The sequence below is a fragment of the Eulemur rufifrons genome, chromosome 1, assembly GCF_041146395.1.
Source record: "Eulemur rufifrons isolate Redbay chromosome 1, OSU_ERuf_1, whole genome shotgun sequence".
Taxonomy (NCBI): Eukaryota; Metazoa; Chordata; class Mammalia; order Primates; family Lemuridae; genus Eulemur; species Eulemur rufifrons.
Genome location: NC_090983.1, coordinates 2720434 through 2742890, shown reverse-complemented (window position 1 = coordinate 2742890; position 22457 = coordinate 2720434). Strand labels below are relative to the sequence as shown.

At 63.3% G+C, this 22457-nt stretch overlaps 1 protein-coding gene across 2 annotated transcripts in view; it reads left to right on the top strand.

Annotated features, from left to right (window-relative positions):
* ESPNL (espin like) overlaps positions 1-20608 on the top strand; it is a 32751-nt gene extending 12143 nt beyond the window's left edge. For both annotated transcript variants that reach the window (XM_069465358.1, XM_069465369.1), the window contains exons 5-9: positions 6258-6389; positions 11979-12093; positions 13037-13149; positions 14115-14312; positions 15833-20608. In XM_069465358.1, coding sequence (XP_069321459.1) covers positions 6258-6389; positions 11979-12093; positions 13037-13149; positions 14115-14312; positions 15833-17437 — 2163 coding nt within the window. In that variant the 3' untranslated portion in view covers positions 17438-20608. The remainder of the gene's footprint in view (positions 1-6257; positions 6390-11978; positions 12094-13036; positions 13150-14114; positions 14313-15832) is intronic.
* Positions 20609-22457: the final 1849 nt, after the last annotated feature.

Below are 22457 nucleotides of genomic sequence, written 5' to 3'. Positions count from 1 at the left end.
TCTGTTTATTATTTTTAGAGCCATCCTAGTGGGTGTAAAGTAGCACCTCATGGTGGTTTTGATTTGTTGGACTACGTTATTAATCACATCATTTATTTAGACAGGGGACCAGTAGAACAAATGCTTGCTCAAGATCCCACCTACCCGAGGAGCAGCTCGGAGCGTCTCCAAAGGCCGGTCAGGAACTGGCTTCCCTTCCCGCCTTGAAACCGGCAGCTGCGGGGTGATTCGTGTCAGCACACGGATGGGAGGGCTGGACGTACGTGGTCGCGTCTGAAAGCTTATCTCGTTAGGGATGCGAGTCTCAGGCCCCAGCCCAGACCTCCTGGGTCAGAGCTCGCACTTGTACAAGATCCCCAGGGGATCGAGGCACAATTTTGGGAACTGCTGGTGTGACTAGCCGAGCTAATCCGGAAAGAGTTCCCAGAGAGGGGAATTCTTGGCACCCAGATTTGAATGCGGGAAGGGGGGATTTGCACTTATTTGCAGAGAAGGGGTCCATGGGCAGAAGGAAGGCCTTGAAGCCCAGAACTAGTTTAATGTTGTGTAAAAAGGACATTGGAGGCTGTTGCAGGGTCACTGTTGCAGAATCATTTCCGGTGCTCCTTGGAGAAGGGCTCGCCGGGAAACCCGAAGGTGCCGCGGGACAGGGTGTGGTCTGGGGCTTGGAGGATGAGGTCGAAAAGGAAATGCCGGGGGACAGTAAAAATGGGGTTCCCTTGGGGGTTAGACATGTGGCTGGAACCCACCGGTGGTTCCCTACCCAGCTTTCTAGCTACCGCCCTCTCTGCCGACTCAAGGAGGCTTGCTGCGCGGTGGGAGTCCGCGAGGAAGCGTCCCCGGCCCACGGTGGCCCCAGCGCACTCTCATGCCTAGAAGGTACCGCTCTGCCGGCTGATTTCTCTTCAGGGTCTTTACTGCCCAGCGATTCACGCCCACACTTCCCTTCGTTCACACGTTCACTGGTACAACCAGCTGAGCCCTTGCTCAGGGTGTCACGGAGAGGATTCGAAGACCAGAGGGGTGTTTGGATCAGATCACTGGTTCTCAGCAGGGACAACACCCTTTATGGCAAGTTTTGGAAATTTTGGGGCTGTTTTTAATCGTTACAATGATTGGGGTGTGTGCCAGCTCATGGTGCAGGCCAGGAATTTAGGTGACCTGTTGTTCCCGGGACAGTCCTGTACAAGGAAGAGTCTCACACCCGCACGCCCGCCTGACGGCTCAGACACACAGCAGGCAGAAAACCTGTTCGTAGTTATCTGAGCTCAGGACCTACCTCAAATGCATATGATTAAGTTTAGAACCTAAGTTCAAGTGTATGTACACACATACCCCAATATGTCTTCATAGTTTTGATATGCATAAGACTTTTCTAAGGATGGTCCTACTGTATATATTGAGGGAATAATATTTTGTTTTATTCAATACTTTACTGAGAATTGTTCACTCCTGTAGAAAATGCACCCGATGTGTGAGACTTCCACAGTGTTATTTTTTTAACTGTCGAATTCACAATGATTCTACATAAAGGTGTGTTGAAGGGTAATTTTTGAAGTGCTTGTAATCCTAACCGTTTTACAACTATAAAATGAGACTGTCAGAGATTTGTATCTAACTCATTAATTAGAAAACCAGTCACTCAAAGTGGCAGTATGTGTCTCCCCCAGGTAAGGGATGCTGAGCTGAATTAACAGATAGACGAATGGTGCAAACTTGTCATTAACCACAGGCAAGAATCCGTGCCCCCACCGGACACGTGTTGCCTGTGTCTTTCTGTGGACGGGAATCACGTGTGGCGCAGTTGGTGTCTTTGCGGCTTACAGAGTCCTTAGCTCAGAGGCAGGGACTGAGGCGGAGGCCGCGCGCAGTGGGAGCCGAATGGGACACCTGGCACCCACCTTTCTACCCATGTCACCGCCTGGCTCGGCTGCTCCCGACGCAGCGTCTGAGTTGGTGGCCCTTGGTGAAGTCACACCTGAACACTCACAGAGTGAATGCCTGGCTTCAAAGTTATACATTATTCTCCTTTAATGTCTCCTTTATCTTAGAGCAGAATTTCAGTTATTTCAAAATTAGGCGTACAGGTAGATCATATCTACGGCATTCACTGTAGAATAGCAAGTGGGTGGCGGGAAGTATTTGTGTGAAAGGAGGGCACTGGGTGTGGGGGCGCTGAGGACCCCCAGACAGAATCCTCCCGGTGCCTCCACCGCGTGTCCTGGGACTTGGTCTGGAGTGGCCTGAGGAGCGCCGGCACGTAGACCCCCGCTGTGACTCGCGGCTGCCCCACTTCCTAGCCTTAGGACCTCGGGGAGGTTTCTCACACTTTGTGCCTCATCTCCTCACCTGTGAAACAGCTGTAAGAACAGACTCGCAGAGTGTGTGAGGGCGCACGGTCCACCGCGTGTTGCTCTGTGCTCATTTGTGCTCCAGGCTTGGACGCAGCGGGCCCCGCAGCCCCGGCCCCCAGCACAGCTACACCGCGTGGGGAGGGTGAGGTCAGGGTGCGTCATGTCTCTGCAGCTGTAAAAGCCTGTATGACATTATCATTTTTGTTCGGTGAATAGACTTGTCATTTAAGACTGACCCGCAAACCTACCCCTCCTTCCCGCATTCCTTCTTGCATCCCGGCCCTCCGCACGGGATCCCTTCCCTTCTGCCCGATGCAAACCTTCCCATTTTCCCTCCGTGTGGGTTCGCTGCAGCACATGCTGTTTCGTTTGTTTGTTTGCCTCGAAGTATCTTTATTTCACCTTCAGTACGGAAGTGCTCTCGCTGGGTATAGACTCGTAGTTCAGCACTTTCCAATCAGTCTCCTTTGGGGTTGTGAAAATATCACCCGTTGCCTCCCAGCTGCGGCTGTTGCTGCCAAGAAGTCGCCGTCGGGGCTGCTGTTCGGCAGGTCTCCCTGTTGTCCCACCTCAGCTCTCTGCAGCCCCTGGGAGGGGACTGCTCGGTATCGATCCTGCCTGGGATTGTTCGGGCTTCTTGAGTTTGTGCTTTGCTGTTTCTCATCGTCCTGTAAAATTCTCAGCTACTATGTCTTCGGATCCTACTGCTGCGCCCATTCCGTTTGTCCTCTCTGGGATTAGGAGGCCACGGGCACTGGGCCTTGCTGTACCTGCTGGTGTTTCTATTTGGTCTTTGTCTCCGCTGTATTCGGGTTGCTTCTTTGGATCAATTTTCTGTTTACTGATTCTTCTGCTTCAGCTCTTAATTTTGTTCGTATTTTTCTGCTCTAGACCAAATGAGTTGTTTCTCAATCTACTATGTCACTTTTTATAAACAGTTTATAATTCCATGCTAAATTGTCAAGTTTGTTTGTTGTTTATCTGAAAGCAGTAAACCCAGCTGTTTATTATCTATTAGTTCTCAGGGCTTTGTGGGTCTAGTTCTTCACAGGCTGATCTTCTGCTTCTCGCTTATGGTATCAGACTTCCTTGTGTTTCTGGTTTTTATTGGCTGTGCGCCGAATATTATAACTGAAAAATGATCTGTGGGAGCTATTGGAGCCCTTGGCCTCTTCCAGGCATGCGTGAGAATTACAAGCTCAGGATCATCCTGATCCACACTCCGGGCTGGAAGTTCGCTGGACCAGAGGGCCGGCTGCCCCTGCTGAAGGTGGAGCCCGCAGCCCATAGCTGCGGTGGGAGATGGTTAACTGAAGTCTCCACCTTTGCTGGACCCGCGCTGGTCCTGGTCTCCCTGGTTCCCCAGGCTGCTGACAGAACCGCTGGGTTTTGCATCTGTCCTTCCTGCACCAGCGGGTCCCCAGGGCAGAGAGAGTTTGTGTTGGGTGCACGCCCCGCCCTGCCCTGGTTTCCTTTTCTCCTGAGTTTGGCTTGGTTGGTCCTTGCTTTGTTGTCTCTTTGGTGCTTTAGGAAGGTGGTTTTTACAGCTAGTCCCTGGTTCATGTTGTGCTTGGGGTTGGGTTGGGCTCACCCACTGGGTCCTCTTCTGCCTGAAGTGGATCCACTGCTCTCCTGTTTTCTGCTGGCGCGTGGCCGCCTCCCGGACGCCCAGACTTAGAGTGTGGTCTCCTGTCACCGCCCATCCTCTGCACACAAATCCCAGTGGCAATGTGGTCCGTCATTGTGTGGGGAGTTCTCTTCCTCCTGTGGCTGCTGTGCCTGCTCTCCTGGCACCGTCTGGGGCCAGGCCTGAGCCCCCGTTTCCTTCCTCATGGCTCCTGCGACCCCCGTGCTGCTGCAGAGCCTGGAACACCCCTCCAACCCCTCCCGGCCTCCTCCCTACATGCCGGGCTCACCCAGGACACCACCCCACCCCACCTCACCCAGGAGGCTCTTGCTCACTCAGCTCCAGCCCCCCAGGGGTGCTGTGTTCTCCCAGGGGCTGGCTTCAGGGGCCCTCGCCACCGTCCTCCGGCCCTAGCTCTATGCACGTCTGACCAGTGGTTCCTGCTTCCTCCGCCACACCAAGAGCCTCCGGACGTTACCTTGTTCCTGCCTCCCCGCAGCCCTCTGGGGCAAGGGTGGGCACACACTGGCTCCGCAAGCTAAAATAGTTCTCACCTTTTTAAATGGCTGGGGGAAAAACCCAAAAGAATAATATCTCATGACACATGAAACGTACCTGAAGTTAAGATATCAGTGTCCAAAAATAAAGTTTTGCGGGCACACAGCCACGCTCACGATCACCTGTCCTGTGGCTGCCTTTGCACCACAGCCAGGGCTAGGTAGTTGGGTGGGAGGCGGCAGGGGCGCAGGGCCTGGGACACGCACCCCAGGGAGGGCAGTGCCTCCATGAGGAACTAGCAGGGACAGAAACCCGACTCAGCGGCTTAAGGCACCGCATTCATTGTTTGCAGCAAGTCCAGAGGCCTGCGGTTCTGGCCTTGGTCTTGTGGACCTGCAGAGCCACCTTTCCGCCCACCCTCCTCTGGTGGCACCCTGGCCCGTCCTCATGCCATGGCCTCCAGGTGGCAGCAGCACTCGGGGCAGGAGGAGGGGGCAAGGGAAGGCCACCCGAGAAGGACCACTAGTGTGTCCCCCCGGGACAGGGCATTCACCGCTGAAGTCATGGCGATGCCACCTGCTCGCTGCACAGCAGCAGTGTCACGAGCCTGGAGGGGGCGACCAGCGTGTCTCACAGGTCAGTGCCGTTGTCCCTGCTTTGCAGAGAGGCCCAGCTGTGCGCCCAAGCCCACCTCCTCCCACCAGGCCACCTCTCCGCCTGTCTTTGACCACCCTCTCTGGGAGGGTGGAGGCTAATCACACCTGTCACAGGTGAGGCGCCTGCGGTTCAGAGAGAAGAGATTTACTTTGGGGTCTCACGACTTTTTAGTTCAATTCAGTGTAGCCCAAAGACAGTGCGGCATAGCTGGTGCAGCCTCGGAACAGGTTTGCGCCGAAGGCTCACAGTGCAGGGAACAAAGCACTTCCACTAGCTCACGTGCGTGTTTGTGTTTCTGAGAACCGCAGAGGAGACATAGAAACACGGCATAAATATGCACAAAGAAGTCACGGATGACTCTCACAGGCCCCTCCTCTCCCACCTCAATCCTTCACTGCCCAAGTGTCTGAGAGCTTCCTGGCCTGCAGACCCTGCCCTCCCAGGCCTCCCCGTCCCCATCACGAGAGCCAGATGGGAGGGGACAGGCAGTCCCGGCCCCCAGGTTGGCTGGATGAGGGCGTGGGCTGAGTGGCCTCGGTTTAGGCCTGAGCTGGCATAGAGAGGGCCAGGGTGGAGCCTCAAGGAGCGAGCCTGGGGCCAAGCTGAGGACCCCCGGAGAGGGCTGGACTTGGCCCAAGACAGAACCAGCTGTGGGGCCGTGGGTCAAGGGGCAGGGTGGGTGGCTCAGTTTCTTGCCATGTGCAACCCACACCTCCGAGTTGTGGCCATGAGAATCGGTTCTGCGTTGAAAGCCGGGGTGTGGTAGTGCTGAGGGCAAGGTCAGGGTCCGGCTGCCTGGCTGAGACCCTGGCTCTGCTGCCTGCTCCCAGCCGCGCCCTTGGAGAGTCAACCTCTGTGCGCCTCGGGTGCCCCGCCTCTGCTGCATAAGCACGGTTCACGTGTGGCTCGTGGTGCCCGTCGGTGCCAGGAAAGGCTGTGGGCTGGGGCTCAGGGATCCCGGGCAGGTCTCTGGAGCCCCATAGCTCAGATTCCAGCCCTGCCCCTGCGTGGACGGCGCCAGGGCAGCTGGTACGACAGGCTGGGGGAGCCTCCTGCACAAGCTGGCCCCGCTGGTGCCTGGTGACGTCTTGGTGGGTCACACGTATGCCCCCTCCCTGCAGTGCTGCCAGACCCTCGTCTCCCACCACGTGGACCCCTCCCTGCGGGATGAAGATGGTTACACGGCCGCAGACCTGGCGGAGTATCATGGACACCAGGACTGCGCCCAGTACCTGCGGGAGATGGCCAGGCCGGTGAGACTCGGGGGCCCCATCTGTCCTGAAGGCATGGGGGGGGCCCGGGCTGTGGACCTGCAGCCCGTCAGCTGGAACGCTCTCGGTGTACACCTGCTGCACCGTGTCATTGCCAGGGGCAACGGCCTGGGGCAGGACTGGGCTGGCACCACAAGCCAGCCGGCCGGCTGGCACTAAGGCCAGGTGTGATAGGATGCGGGCCGAGGCCATGACAGGGGCCAGGACAGGGGCAGGGGCTGGAAGAGGGACAGGAGCAGGGCAGTGAAAGGGGCTGGGACAGGGCTATGGCCAGGACCAGGGCTGGGCTTGTGGCTGGAACTTGGCCAGGCCACGCCATTCGTCCAGGCTGCAGGAACCATGCCTGTGACGTGGGAGCCTCCGTGGCCAGGTTCCTCTTGGGGGACATATGTCCGACTGAGGACTCCAGGGTGGGAGCAGGGCCTGGGTCCTTGCGGAAGTGACCCGAGGCGACCCTGCAGCTGCCGGAAGGCAGCAGGTCCAGTCCCGGCTCACCCCTCAGTGTCTCCCCACCTCCTGGAGCCTGTTTCCCGACCCGTGAGGACAGGGATCTTGTCTGTCCCGAAGGTCTAAGGCCCCAGCACATGACAAGGCTCAGCAAGTGTTTGCTGGAGCAGATGAGCAGATGGGCAGGCCACGGGGCCACAGCTGGAGGAGAGAGGATGGGGGAGGGGCTGGACGGGGAGGGTGCGCGGAGGTGCAGGGGGGTGGGGGTCACCGCGGCATCTGCAGTGGGGCCAAGCGCGTCCCCCAAGCGCTCCCGCCCATCCTCCCTCCTATTCCAGGCCCGGGGCAGTTTCTGTGACAATCTGTCCCAACCTGCCTCAGTTTGGGCCACACTTTGCTTTAGTGGCCACCCCTGCAGGAAGGCGCCCTGGGATCACCGGACCCGTTATCGGGTGAGGGTGGGGGGCCCAGCAGGTGGTGTGCCCCCCAACCCGGCCTCACCAAGGGGCTGCCGTGCCTCCTCTCCCCTTGGGGCGGCCCCTCAGAGTGTCCAGGACCAACCGGGCAAAGCTGTGGTCCCCCTGGCCCTGGGGCCTGCAGGCGGTCCTCCTGCTGTCACCTCCAAGAGCCTCTTGTCACCAACTGAAACCCACACCGGGCCGCAGCGACGCGGGCGCGGCTCAGGTGGACTCTGGGAGCGCGGGGTGCCCTGGTGTAGTCCTGGTGTAGCAGTTTCAGGAACTAGAATTCAGTTACTGCTTGAAGTCATTTATTTACTAAATTATTTACTTACTAAATGCTTGATGGGTTATTGTTTAGTAAAAGCCTGTCTTTCTGGCCTGGGCTGGGGAAGCTGGTGGGACTCGGCAGGTTCTGCGGTGGCAGGCGGAGCCCCTGTCCGCAGGCTCGGGAGCACCCAGGGCCTGGCTGTCCCTGGCCCCCGCGCAGTCAGTGGGGTCAGCCTCGGCCTTTCTTGGGTCCTTCCCGGCCTCCCTGCCCCGGGCGGTCACCGAGATCGGGAGGTGGGGAGGGCAGCCATGAGTCCCTGCCCCGTCCCCACCCCAGCCATGCTGGTCCCACGGCCTGGGCTTTCTGTCCAGCCAGGGCCTCTGCTTTCCACCCCCAGACCCCGTGTGGGGCAGGATGGGCCTTGTCAGGCTCCGCCACCTCCTTCCCTGCTGCGGCCCCTCCCTGCGCGGCTCACACAAACCCAAACCCTCGGCCTTTGAGCCTCCTGGTGTGTAGCTTCTGGAGCCGTCTGGGGACTGAGGGTCAGCCCAGGAGCCTGTCTCTGCGCCTCCTCCCTCGGGGAGTCCCAGTGACAGCAGGGGGTGCTAGTCCCCCCCCCAGGCCACCTGCCTCATGTTCCAGGTGCCCCCCCAGCAGGAGGGCCGGCTGTCAGCTGCCGGCTGGCCGGAGGAGGCTGCGTGCCTGATGCAATATTGATGGAAACGCAATACGCGGAGGTCGCCTGCGCTGGCCTCTTCCCACGTCGGCCCCGGAGGAGGTGGTGAAATCCATCATCCCCCTGGACGCTGCAGCCTGTATCTGCCCCCAGGGGACTTGCAGGTCCCAAGAGAGGCAGCTTGGGCAGGAGGCTGGACAGGAGTGCCGAAACCTGCCCCCCAGCACTCCCTCTGGGTCGGATCTGCGGGACCTGGGTGCACCCACTACCCAGGCCAGGCCCTGCCCTCCCTGGGCCTTAAAGGCCTGGGTGGGGCAGGGGCTGGAGGGGCCGTCGAGGCAGGCCCCACCACCCTGCTAGCCCCGCAGCAGGGCTCCTGGCCGTGGGGTCCTGAGTGAGGCTCTGTCCGGCAGCAGCGGTGGGAACAGCAGCCTGGGTGGCGCGTAGCCCTCCGTGGATGGGGAGCCGAGCCCCTAGCTTTCCCGTGGCGTCCAGGGCTGTCCTGCTGGCGCCCACTCGCCAGGGCGGTGCTGGGACGCCCCTGAGTTGTCTCTGAGCCCCAGTTTCCTCGTCCGCAAAATTGGACTGAGGAGTCTTGTTTTAAGGGCAAAGTGACACTCCTCTCAACCCTGCAGGGTCCTGCCCATGCTGGGCCCTTGGGACACGCTAATTCCCCTCTCCCAGGGCCAGAAGGGCCCTAGGACCCCTTCACTTTACAGATGGGGAAACCGAGGCCCAGGGAGGGCAGGGGACTCCCTGGGCAATCTCCTCCATCAGGGAGCAGTGGGGCCCGGCCAGTAATCGAATCTCAGCCGCGGCCACTGGTGTCCAGCCGGCAGCTGTGGGTCATGATTTTCTCGGCCCGGGTGGCGTTACAGGCCTGTAACCCGGCTCGCACGGCCGCCCCCGATGCATAATGTATGGCAGACACGGCGACACGCAGATCTCACCAAAACACAGGGAGAGAGACAGCGGGCCCCGGGCCAGCGAGGCCGCCAACCTCAGGGCCACTGTCCCTGGGGTTCAGGGCAGCTCATGCCCAACTGTTAGGACCCCAACAGTTGGACCCCGACACCTGCCGCCCCTTTTGCCCCCTGTGGAGCCAGAGTGTGAGGGCCGCGGTGTGGGAGGCAAGGGTGTGCCACGCCCACCGCCTGCGGGCACCACAGCCAACGTCTGGTGCCCGTTGAGGCTCACAACGCAGTGGTGGCAGTAGCCACAGGGCACCGCAGGCCCGGCCAGCTGCTCTCTGTAAGCGCTCATCTTCCAGCAACTCTGAGTTTCAGGCCGGGGCGTGGAGGCTCAGGGTGACCTCCCAGGGCTTCATGTTCCTGAGGAGCGAGGGGAGCAGGGTCAGGCCCGGGACCAGGAGGGGAGGTGTGAGGTCCCCCGGGCCACAGGTGCTGCTGGGGCCAGAGTCCCCTCCCCTGGGCCCAGACCTGTCCTGTCTGCCCCAGCTGAGGGGGCCGCTGCCAACCCAGCCGAGTCCCCCGCTCAGCTCGGCCAGGCCTGGGGCTTCTTATCCCTCCGCCCAGCAGCAGGTTCAGTCGGAGGGAGGGGGCCGGGCTGCAGGCAGGGGACAGGTGGGGCATGGGTGGCTGCTGTCCAGGGTCCTACCCGGGGCATCAGCCACCCTGTCTGTCCGACTGTCAGTGGCCTGGGCTCTGGCCGCGCCCGCTGGCGTGGGGTGTGACTCCGCCTTGCTGAGAGCTCCCGAGGCAGCCCATCCGCATCCTGAGCGCGGAGGACACGAGGCTCCTGGGTCTGAGACGGGACTTGCTACGGCATAGCAGGGAGCACGCGGCATGTTCTGCGGGGGTCCCCTTCCCCCCCAAGTCCCAGGGCGTTCAATTTGGGTCCAGATGGCGGGTGCCCACAGCAGGTTTGTGTCTCAGCTGGGGACCACTGAACCCGGCTACCTCTGCTCTACAGTGAGCAGGACACAAGCCTGCTCGTGTCCCTGGGTCACCTCCTGCATGCAAGGCCCCGAGAAGTGGCCCACTAGGGAGCAGCCAGGCTCTGCGCTCCTGGGAGGCGTGCCAGGACCCACCACGTGTCGTCCTGCCCAGAGGCCCGCCCCTGCTGATGCCCCCGGGCCCTTGGTCCCGGCAGGAGCAAAGACGGAAGTTTCCAGTGAGGTTCCAACCCCAGCTCCAGTGCATCCCAGCACTGGGAACCTGAGAAAGCCCTTTGTTCTCTCCGAGCCTCAGTTTCCCCATCTGTGCCCTGGGGACTGTACTTCAGGTGAGGATGGGGATTCCTCTGGGTGGTCTCTCTTCTCATGGCCCACGGATCCCGGGTCCCCCTTCTCCCCGGAGGGTCCCTCCCCGGCCCCTGCGGTAAGGGATCCACACCGGGCCCATGCCTGCCTGGCCACCTGACACCTCAGCCTTCAAATATTCATGCGACACCTCCCACTCCGGGGGCGGCAGCGTCCACAGCCCCCGACAGCCCAGGGCAGCCACAGCTCCCTGTGCTCCGCAGCCTGCGTCCGAGTTCCTTCCGGGCTGGGGGCCAGGCGACACTCCCCAAGCCACCGTGCGCCAGGGCTGCTGGGCTGTGGGCACAGATTCCTGGAAGGAGCAAGGTGCGTGGGGGCTGGGCAGACAGGCTTGGGGTGTGTTGCCGTCCCTGTGCCCGTGGGCTGTGGGGCACACAGCCTCCTGGCCGTGGAGGGGAGTGGACTGGACCCGCCTTCGCCCTGAGCAAGCGGGGCCAGGGCCGCCAAGGGTTTGCTTAGCAGGGTGGCGTCACCTCCTGCAGGCCCGTGTAGGATGACAGTGGGCGCCTCTTGTTCAGAAGGGATTAAGAACTGAAGGCAGAGACAGCCGAGCGCAGGAGCAGCTGCAGCGGTGCCGGCCCTGGCCCCAGGCTACCCGTCCCAAGTCGAGCCGGGCTGGTTGGGCCAGGCCCTCTGTCCGGGCCAGGGCTCCTGCCTCGCCCACCTGGGCCCGGACGGCCGCGTCCAGCTTCCGATGCCCACTGCAGGGAGGGGCGGGAGCTCGGGCCTGACAGCCAGGGTGGGGTCTCAGAGGGAACACCCTGCTGGCTGGGGACACGCTTTGGGGTGGCCGTGGGCCAGATGGGCATCGAGGCAGCGTGCGCAGCTGGGAGCCCAGCACGGCGTCACACAGACGGGGTCAGGCCAGCCGTCAACTCTCAGCTCTAGCCCAAAGGCAGCGAGCCTGGCTCTGGGGTCCTGGCAGGACAGCGCGGGTGTCCCCCTGCAGCGTTTCTCTGCTGCTCCAGGAGGGATGTTGGGGAAGCAGGAGGCATATGCGCCCGGCTGGCCTCGCAGCTCCCCCAGCCGTGGGGCGGCACACGGGAGTGTCAGCTCCTGCTGCTCAGAGGCCAACGCTGAGGCCCAGCGGGGCAGGTTGGACGACCCTCCAGGTCAAGGGCTCTTTCTGGCTGCCAGCGGTCAGTGCCGAGGGCGGGGGAGTGGCCAAGGTGAGATGTGTGCCCGGCCCCAAATGTGGCCGGGGCTGGGGCAGGGTGCCCCTGCAGCCCCAGGCTCCCTGAGGCTGATCTTGGTGGCCTCTGTTTCCGGGTGGCCCTGGCCAGGTGCCAGTCCTGGTCCCTCCTGGCTTGGACACTGGCTGGTACTGGGATGCACCTTCTGAGATACACAGGCCCCAAGCTCACCCCCGGATGGAGCTGGGAGGAGCCCAAGTCAAGGCCCACCTGGGCCCCCACTGACCAGGCCTGTCCACCCCCAGGTGCCACTCCTGATGACGCCCCCACCACCACCGTTCCCTCCTCCCCCATTGTCAGCCGCGAGGCACTCCCTGGAGAACGGAAGGAGAGGGGGCTCGGGGCTCGGGCAGCCCACCCGTGAGTACAGCTCCAGCAGGGCCAGCCTGGCATGAGGTCCTTGGGGGCAGGGGGAGTCGCTGACACCAGGCAGCCGGGCACCCAGGGCACCCCTCCCATCGGCCTCCCTCCCCACTTCTTCCAGGTTTCTTTATTGTCCATGTGGCTGTGTAGGGTGAGGATTCACTGTCTACCAGGGCACTGACGATCGCAGCTGCTCGGCCAGGGCTCAGGCCAGGCGGGGGCGGGGCCCAGGCTCCCCCAGAACAGCTGCTGTTCTCCGAGACCCCAGCAGGCCGTGGGCTGTGGCTGTGGGGGTGGGGGAATGGCCCTCAAACTGCAGGTCACCTCCCACTGGGGATTGTGACCGACAATTATCAAAATTGAATGGAATGGACTAGAGTGAAAATGTCAGCAGGTGCCACGTGCAGGGAGGGTTGCCTCAGTGTGTCTGTGTGTGTGTGTCTGTGTGTCTGTGTGTGTCTTTGTGTGTGTCTCTGTGTGTGTCTGTGTGCATGTCTATGCGTGTCTGCGTATCTATGTGTGTCTGCGTGTGTGTGTCTGTGTGTGCGTGTCTGCGCTATGTGTGATGTGTGCCTCACTCGGGGCTGTGGCACTGGGGTGTGTGTTTGCAGTGGGGCGTAAGAGGACAAGCTCGGGCCTGGCAGGGCTGAGCTGGGTCCCGGGACGTCTGGGCGTCCTGCCTCCCGCGCTGCCCCGAGGCTGCAGGAGGGGCCGTGGCCCGGGGTCGGGTAAGATGCAGGACCCCGATCAGCCAGGCTTGGGTGGCCCCACTGACACCTGGCAGAAGGCCCACTGGGCCCCCAGGGCAGGCTGCGGCTAGGCTGGGTGGGGTTAGCTCCCATCCGTGCCCTGCAGGAGGCAGGTTCTGTCCCCAGGCCCGGGTCCCCGAGGCTGTGGTCTCGTGGCCCCATCCCTGCCCCAGCCCCCCTCCTCTCAGCAGCCATGACTCTCAGCCCCACCTGGCCCGGCCAGCCCGCCCAGCCTCCGCCGAGGGAGCAGAGGACCTGCACAGCAGCCCCGAGCGCCTCCGCCAGGGCCACAGCGGCCCCCACGGTGCGTCCCCCGCCCCGTCCATCCCATCTCCAAGGCCCGGCCAGCTTCCCACTGTGCCCTCTTGGGGGCCCAGGGAGGCCCCTGCAGCACAGCCGGGCCTCCTCCGCAGGGGACACCAGGCTTGCTGTCCGGGCGGCTCTGGCTGGCTCCCGAGGGCCCTGAGTTCTGAGCAGACGGGAATTTCAGGCAGCAGCAGCTGTCACCCCCTTGTAGAAAGTGTGACCCCTTCTCTGCCATCCCATAAAGCCGCTGCAGCCCAAGCCCCTCACCCTGGCCTCTGAACTCAGGGATACTCCCTGCCCGGGTAGCCGCCATCACAGCACAGAGCAGCAGCCACCCCCGGGGAGGGTGGGCCTGAGGCCCACTGCCCACCTCCTCAGGAACTCCCAGCCAGCCCAGGACTGGCTGCAAGAGGCCTCCCTGCTTTCCCCTCCCCTTCCTGGCACCAGGCCCTGGGACTCTGGCCCAGTCTTTCCCTGAATAGGTCCTGAGAATTCTCAGCCCCTGAGGTGGTCTCTGTGAATCTGGGAAATGCTACATGGCACTGTCCCTCCTGGAGAGTTGAGGGACACATAGCACATTAAAGGTTCTGACAAGTCCCGCAGCACAGACTTTGTCTATGTAGCTGTTCTGAGAGCAAGTTTGCCCATGGGCATGGCATGCTCTGGGCAACCTCTTCTAGACCACATACAGGGGAGGGGAGGAATCTCTGGTTGTCTCTCTCAGCCTGCAATGCCCCCCCCACTTGGGCCCCACAGGGGACACCATGGGCCCTTGCCCTCGGGGACCTCATACTTAGGCTGGGGGCTGAGGGGGCGGGGTGCTGACCGTGGCCCCCACCACCCTCCTCTCAGGACACCCTGCTTGTGCACCCTGGACAGAGCCAACCCCTACCCCCATGGATGCCCCTCCACTAGGGGCCTGGGTCCCCTTCGGGCCTGCGTGACCCACCCCCGTCTGCACAGGGTACAGAGATGGCTGTGGCGGGGGACACCCCAGACGGCCTGGCCACGCTGCAGCTGGACAGGCTGCCCTCGGGCGACCTCGATGGGCTGGTGCCCACGCAGGACGAGTGCGGCCGGCCCATCCCCGAGTGGAAGCGGCAGGTGATGGTGCGGAAGCTGCAGGCGCGCCTGGGCGCGGACCAGACTCCCGAGGCCCAGGTAGGGGAGCAAGGTGGGGGCAGGGGCAGGTGGAAGTGGGAGGTGGGGAGCCCGGACCTGGGACCCAAGACCAGGTGCCACCCTCCCCCGTGGCCTCAGCTGCTTCTGCCAGAAGGGGAGGTTGACCCAGGCAGAGGACCCTGAGCTGTGCCCGTCACCTGCTTTAGCGGGTGGGTCCCACACACTTTTGCGTCTAATGGCTTTAGTCTCGCACCAACTTTGTGCCAGACACTGTTCCAGGCAGCGAGGCAGGCCGTGCCCTCCCAGGGCTCAGACCCCAGCGGGAGCTCAGGGCCAGGGCCAAGGGCGCCCAGAGCCGTGGTGGGGGGCTCAGGAGCACCCTCTCGGGGAAGGCTACCTGGGCAGGGCCGGACGGCAGGGAGGGCAGAGCCCCGTGGGAATTAGGGGCTGCACATTCCAGGCAGCGGAACAGCAAGAGCGAAGGTCCCAGGGCACACGGCCGGCTGGAGAGCGGGCGACGCCAGCTCCCTGCAGGAGGGAGTGAGGGAGTGGGTGGCGGGCGGAGGTGAGGTCGGAGAGGAAACTGGCTGAAATCATCAGACCTCGGTGAGGCCTTGGGGGCCCCTGGGACTCTGAGCAGAGAAGGGCGTGATTGACTTGGATTTTCACAGGCCTCCTCTGCCCACTATGTGGCCAGTCCGGAGTGCTAGAATCTTACCCTTAGAGGCCTACGATTTTGTCCGAACAACTGCTCTGCAGACCATGGTCTAGAGCTGCCCTGTGCAATGCAATAAACCAGCCATGTGCAGCTGTTTAAATTCATTAAAATTCATTCAAAGTGAAAGTCGTGCCCCTCGATTGCACCAGCCGCATTTCATGTCTGCAGCCACAGGTGGCTCACGGCTGCTGCGTGACACAGCGTGTGTCTCCATCCTCATGGGACCAAGGACAGCCCCTCTGATGGTCCAGCACCTCCTTGCCTGTCAGGGCTGGAAGCCCATGGGGTCAAGGGCAAAGCTGTAGGGTGGGGGGCAGCGCAGGGGCCTCTGCCCCAGCTGGGAAGCCCCTTTGAGCCTGCAGAGGTGCTGAGACCTCAGGGACCTGGAGCATGGGCAGGCTGAGGAGCTCGAGGCTGTTGGCTCAGTCACAGCCTGGCAAAAGCCTGGGGGCCCGTGTGGGCCCTCGTGGGCTGGACACTGCCCAGGCCAGCAGGTGCTCACCTGGCGGCGGGGAAGGTGCTGGGGGGCAGGGTATGCAGCACACAGCGGTGAGGGTGCCTGGCCGCCATCCGACCACAGAAGGCTCCGGGTCTGGTGGGAGGAGCTGGGAGGCCCTGAGGATGAAAGCTGGAGCAGACCTGGGGGATTAGGGAGCCATGGGGAGGGGCAGAGCAGCGGTACCCCACCTCTTAGAGGGGAAAACTGCCCCCCACCCCCGCCTCAAACTCTGGACTGGGGCCGGCCAGCCACGCCCGGCAGCTTGTGTCGGCAGCACGCGCTGTCTCCACCTCGGCGCGTGGTGCAGCCCAGGCCCTGCTGACCCTGCCTTCCTGTGCCCAGGACGGCGGCTGGGGCTCGGGCCCCGTGGAGCAGGCGGCCTGGCGGTACTCACAGACCCACCAGGCCATCCTGGGGCCCTTCGGGGAGCTGCTGACCGAGGACGACCTGGTGTACCTGGAGAAGCAGATCGCAGACCTGCAGCTGCGGCGCCGCTGCCAGGAGTACGAGAGTGAGCTGGGCCGGCTGGCGGCTGAGCTGCAGGCCCTGCTGCCCGAGCCCCTGGTCAGCATCACCGTCAACAGCCACTTCCTGCCGCGGGCGCCAGGGCTGGAGGCCGAGGAGGCCGCAGCCCCGAAGGCGGAGCCCACAGGCTCTGCAGAGGCCTCGGGGGCGGCGCCCGGCGGGCAGCCCCTGCCCTTCTGGTGCAGCCACGTCGCCCGCCTGGTGCGCAGCATGTCCCTGCTGCTGAAGGGCATGAACGGGCTGGTGCAGGCGGAGGACAAGCCGGCCTCCCGGCCCCCGCACGCCTGCAGGGAGGCCCCGGCCAGGCCCCCTCGGAGCGAGGCCCAGCGTGAGATCCAGGAGTGGGGGGTGTCCGTGCGGACCCTGCGGGGCAACTTCGAGTTGGCCCCCAGCCTGCCTTGCGGCTCCAGCCCCAGCCCCTGCGAGCTGGGGACCCCGCCCAGGCAGTGCCTGAGTGGCTGCTGGCCGGCCCCCCCGAAGCCCTGCAGCGGCCCGACCAGAGGGGGGCCTGGGCCGGGCGACGCAGAGGAGGCCAGCGACTCGGGCATCAGCTGCGAGGAGGCCCCGTCAGAGGCCGGCCCCGCGCCCGGCCCAGACCCGGCCAGCCTGCGCAAGGAGCGCATCGTCATGCTCTTCCTCGGCCACTGGAAGAAGTCGGCCCGCACGCCGGCCCTCAAGGCGGCAGCCTGCAGGACCCTGGAAGCCCGCCGTGTGGGGCCCCGGGCACAGGGGGCGGCCAGGAGCCCTGGGCCGTCCTCCCTGCCACCAGGTGAGGGTCCCCGGCTCAGCCACCTGTGGCAGCAGCGTAGCATCATCTCTCACCTGCTGGGCAACTGGAAGACCATCATGGCACATGTGCCGGCCCGCCAGCTGCGGCGGCTGAGCCGGCGGCCCCACGGGCCCCTGTCCCCCGAGCAGTTCCTGCCCCACGTGGCCGGGGCACCCGTGCCCTACAGCAGCCTCTCGCTCGACCTCTTCATGCTGGGCTACTTCCAGCTGCTGGAGTGCGACCTGCCAGCCGAGGAGCGGAAGATGCGCCACCTGCTCTGCTTCGAGGTCTTCGAGCACCTGGGCGCCCACGGCTGGGAGGCCGTGCGTGCCTTCCACAAGGCCGTGACCGACGAGGTGGCCGCCGGCCGCCGTGCCTGGACCGACGGCTTTGAGGACATCAAGGCCCGCTTCTTTGGCTCTAGCCAGGGTCCCACCTGGGACACGGAGCCTGGCCGCAAGTCAGGCCTGACCCCGCTGGGGCCCCTGCCACATGCCGCCGTCCCCAGCAGCGGCCCCAGGCCCACAGCGAGGCAGCTGGGGGCCGGCTCCCAGCGGGGCAGTTTCAACAGCGAGGACATCTGCGGCTACATCGACCGGAGCTTCGCCTTCTGGAAGGAGAAAGAAGCCGAGATGTTCAACTTTGGAGAGTGACCTGCCCCCGGAGTGGGCTGGGGGTGTGTTGGGTTCTCTTTCCTCTCCCCAGCTGCGGCCCCGCGGCCGGTGAGCCGGGCAAGCCTGGCACACACTGTGCTCACCCCTCCCGTCCTGCCTGTTGCCCGCATTATGCAGCCCTGGCACCGCGTGCGTCTCCTCGGAGCAAGGACTGGCCGCAGGGCCCTCTCCCACTGCACTCGGACGCCCTCGCGGTTGGCTGCGCTTGGAGGGAGGCAGCGCCCACCCCAGCTCCAGGCCAGCGGCCCCCCACGAGGGCCTGCTCTGGGGCTGGGCTCCCCGGCTTCCTCCCCTGCTGAAGACCCGCGTGTAGAGCTGACGGTGGACGCGAGTTTGCTAAATAGAGCTCCCCAGTCCTGGCCGCCCTCCCTCCTGCACTCACCCTGCCCCAGCCCCTGGGCAGCGCCTGTGCCCACAGAGGCCGAGTCCTCACCCCAGCTCTGCCACAGCACCAGGGCAAAGCCTCCCGTCCCCCCGCACACGGGCCGCATGCTGTCCTGCCTGCTGCTGGGTCGTGGTGAGGGGGGACTGAGGCCCGGGTGGGAGGGTCTCTGTCCTGGGCGTCACCCTTGTCTCAGACACGCACTAGCCTGAGTGTGTCTGACGAGCAGGGCGCCCCTGGCAGCTGGGAGCACCCCGGACGCTGTCTCTCAGGCAGCAGGGCCCTGGCTCTTGGCTCCAACATGAAACCAGCAGAGACAGACAGGGCTGGTCACCGGGCGCTGCCCTGTGCCGGCTGGCAGGAGGCACGGGCGGAGGCGGGTCTGGGCTGAGCCCCAGCTGGTGTCAGGAGGTTGGGCACTCCCGTGTCTCCCGTCCCCCGTATACCCCCTTGCAGCTCTAAGGGCCTAACAAGGGGGGTGCGGCACGCACTGAGCCCCCCCAGTGCTCAGGGCATCCCTGGCTCGGGGCTTCTCTGACCACTCACTGTGGCCTCAGGCAAGTCCCTCCATGGCATCTGGGCCTTGGTTTCCCAGCTGAGGGGCTGGATCGAGGCCAGGAGGGGAACCCCATAAGCGCCTGGGGTTCCGGGAGGACCTGGGGTGGGCTGCCCAGCCAGGGGTGAGGCAGGGGCTCAAATCCAGGCTTTTGGCCCAGAGGAGGGAGGGGACATCTCTGCTGGGGTGCTCTGGGCTGACCCCCAAGTGACCTCCTGCAGACACCCTGCTTCTGCGGGGAGCAGGCCAGGGTGGGGCTGGGAACCCTGGCCAGGGAAGCTCACCTGTGCCCCCAGAGCAGGCAGGGGCTGGCCCTGGCAGGCCACACTCGCAGCTGCAAGGCCTCAAGGCCTATTTGGTGCCTAGAAATCTGTTGCCCAGTTGGCAAAAATTCAACCGAGGACCCTGGAGCCCCCATATGTGCACCCTGGGGGCTGCAGACTTCAGCGAGGTGGCCAGACCCGAAACACAGGTGAGAAACCCGGGGGCTTCCCGATGGGCCAACCACACTGGGCGGGAGCCCATCTCCCCAGCCCTTGTGTGCAGGACGAGGACGCAGAGAACAGGACAGCGTAGCAAGGGCAGCGAAGAACCTTTGTCCACCACATTCGTCCTCGTGACTAGGATAAACACGTAAAGGTGTGAGCTCTCTGCATGTCAACGCGCAGGGTTAATGCAAAACTCGGCTCTTTTTTTTTTTTTTTAATGTTTCCAAAGTTTATTTGAAAGAAAAAATGAACAAAGCCCACTGTGGCGGCCAGGCTGCAAGAAGAACCCCAGTGACCCTGCCTGCTGGCAGACACGGTATATACCCCCGACACGCATGCGTGCACACGCAGTACCACGGAACACAGCAGAAGCTACGGATGTCACACGGGCTATAACAGACACCGTGGCTCCACCTCCGTCACTCTCCTCGTCTCTCACGGCCGGGCAGCCTGGCAGCCTTACAGAGATGGCCCCCGGGGCAGTGGGGTCCTCCCGCCCACAGCCCTGGCGGACCCCGCCCCAGGCCGGCCTCCAGGCGCCTGCCCTTGGGCATAGCTCTCGTGCAGCCTCTGAGACAACCTAAGGTGGAACCGCCCCACGCTCACGCTCCGCTGCGTGAAACCGCGAGGTAATGAGCGTGGGTGTTCCAAGACACTGGATTCGGGGCGATTTGTTATGCAGCAGTAGATGACTCATGCAACAGACAAGACAAATGTAAACAGAGTAACGAAGAGAGGCGTACATTTCAGACATGAGGTAGAATTGCAGAGCAGTGACCCATCAGACGAGGTGTCCTCACCCTAGAACAGTCACTCAGACGAGAACAGAGAGGCCACTTCTTTGCACACAGAAAGCGTTGCAGGATGAAGTTGCCGCGGCAGGTCCCCGGGCGGGGAGGTTGTCGGTAACAGAGCTGACAGCCTTGGTGAGCTATTCCGAGAGACAAAAAGGATGACCTTGTGGGACCCCATGCCCCCAAATAAATCGCAGCCTTGGAACTCCAGGGGAGGAAGTGGGCAGTCTGACGGGAGAACCAGCGTTGGGGACGGTCACACCTCGGGTGGCAGGAGGTGCACTCACTCATCCAAGCCGGAGTCCCTCTGGTATGTGCGTTAAGTTTGAAAGATGCTCACACACTTTAAATTGGTGGTTTCACGCTCAGAATCTCTTCTGGGAAACAATCACAGACATGATGCCATCGTCATCACACCAGACCCGGATGGGAAACAACTGAATGTCCGTTAGAAGTGACCGGACACCACGTCCAACTCGGGAGGGGAGACAGTCCCTCCTGGGATGAGACGTATGGCCACGTTTCAAACACCGATCACGTCCGAAGTGCTCGTGATCGAGTGACAGAAGAGGACACACACCCACAAACGCGGTGACTCTACTGCTGAGACCCGTCAACAGCTGGAAGGGAAGATGCCAGTGTGTTCGTGGCAGTTGTCTTTTACTGGTGGAGTTTCCTGCTTTATATTTTTCTGTTTTCCAAAATGAACACGTGTTATTTTTACCATCGTAAAAATGAACAAGCAGCGTATTTTTAACAGCTGCACCACCCGGGAGCAATCTGTTGCTGCGGATCCGTTTCAAGCCCCTGGTATCGAGTTTCCCAAACTGACCTGTCATCCGAGGTGCTGGGTCTCCGATCCTCACGGCGTCTGCCATGAGGCCACCAGGCTTGGCAGGCAGTGCCGCGCCCACGCAGAGCCAGTGCCCTGTGACAGCAGCCCGGCACCAGGGTCCCTGTCCTCGTTCCCTCCCGCCTGAGCCGGGAAGCAGGAACCCGGCACGTTCTGCCTGCAAACAGGGCACAGAGGGCGACCTGGCACTGCTGTGCCCTCCCCACCCCACGGCAGTCCCGGACACGGCGAGAGCGGGGGACACCCGTGAGGGCCCCTGCCCCACAGGAGGCTGAAGCCCAAGGCCAAGGGGCAAGTCCTGGACCACGTGGGAGGAGCAGGGGCCGGGCCGGGCCGGGCCGCGGGGCAAGGAGGGGTGGACTCGGAGCACCTGCATGGACGCCGACTGCGAAGCACCTTGCAGACCTGTGGCGAGCTCATCAGCCATCGCAGCCACTGCGTGGCGACTCTCCCCCGACAGGCGGCACACGTGGGAACAGGGGCGGCGGCTTGCAGCCCACACGCCTTTCCTCGGCGGGAGCAGGGCCAGCCCCTCTGCCCACCAGCCGCTGCCGCGCGTCCCGGGCCCTGGACGTCAGGACACCGCAACGCCCTGGAGAAATCCCCCAACCCTGCCAGGAGTGAGGTTCTGTCCCCTGGGGGCCCCTCGGTCTGTGGGGCCATCAAGCCAATCCCTGGTGGGCACTGACACTCCTCGGCCCTCCTCGGCCCAGCACGCGGTCCTGGGAGGAAGGCCCCACGGTGAAGGGAGGAGAGGCCACAGGTGGAGGCCCCGCCGGCCACCCCGGGCTGAGGGCTGAGGGCTCCTCTCCTGGGCGCCCGACGCCCCGGGCTCAACTGCCTGACCCTGGTCAGGGTCTGTGGCTCCAGAGCCCAGCTCGGACCCAGACGTGAGGGCTTCCCCGTGACCAACAGGAGCCAAGCGCCGCGTGGGAGGTCCCGGGCTGCAGCCGCTGTATTTTTAGATGACCTCATTTCCTAGCTGTCTGGGGCAGCTCCGAGGCCAAGGCCACAGGCTGGCTCGGGAAGGAGCCCCGGGATCTCCCGGCCCTGCCCTGGCTTGGGGGCACCTGAGCATGGCTGCTCACATCTCTGGGCACCCCCTTTGGCCACCAAAGTCTTCCCTACTGTCACCATAGGCCCCGAGCTTTGAAAGACCTTGGTGACCAACCTGCATTTGTTCATAATTCCCACTTGACAGAGGACAAAGAGGCCTCACAGGGACCAACACCAAAGGTGAGAGTGTCACCTGCCGGTGTCCAGGGGGAGCTGGGGCTCCCCGAGACCTGCAGGTCCCCCGCTCAGGCTCCACTGCCCCATCTTGCAGATGAGGAAACAGAGGTGGGGCAGCTGCAGCCCCACCCCCGGTCAGCCCAGCGCCACGGGAGAATTAAAGCGCGTCCTGGCCCCAGAGCCGTCCTGTGGTCTGTCCTGGGCCCGTCTGCGGAGCCGGCACCTCGCTCCTGCCCCCACGGCCCATCCCTCACCGCCTGACCCTCCCAAACAATGCACACAGAGGCTAAAAATACCCTCTTGTCCCCACGTGGCCACCAGCCGAGCCCCGCCCAGCAGGCCCTCCAGTCCCCTCGCGGCCGGCGGGCAGCCCTGCTCTCAGGCTGTGTCCTCAGCGGCGGGGTCCCGGGGCTGACTGAGAGGTAGGAGTGGGGGCTCTGGAGTGGGTGCAGCTGGCAGGGGGCTGGGGCCGGGGCAGGAGCAGCAGACAGCTTTGGAGACCCCCAACCCGCAGAGGCCAGCCGGGCTCCTGGGGCTCAACAGACATGGTTCCCTCAGTGTCCAGGCTGGAGAGGGGGCAGGGGGGAGGCTGGACGCCCCTCGGACTGTAGCCAGGGCCACAGCAGCCCGTTACGCCAGAGCCAGGCCTCAGTCTCACTGTCCTGCCTGCTCACGCTTCCTCGCTCCGGGCCT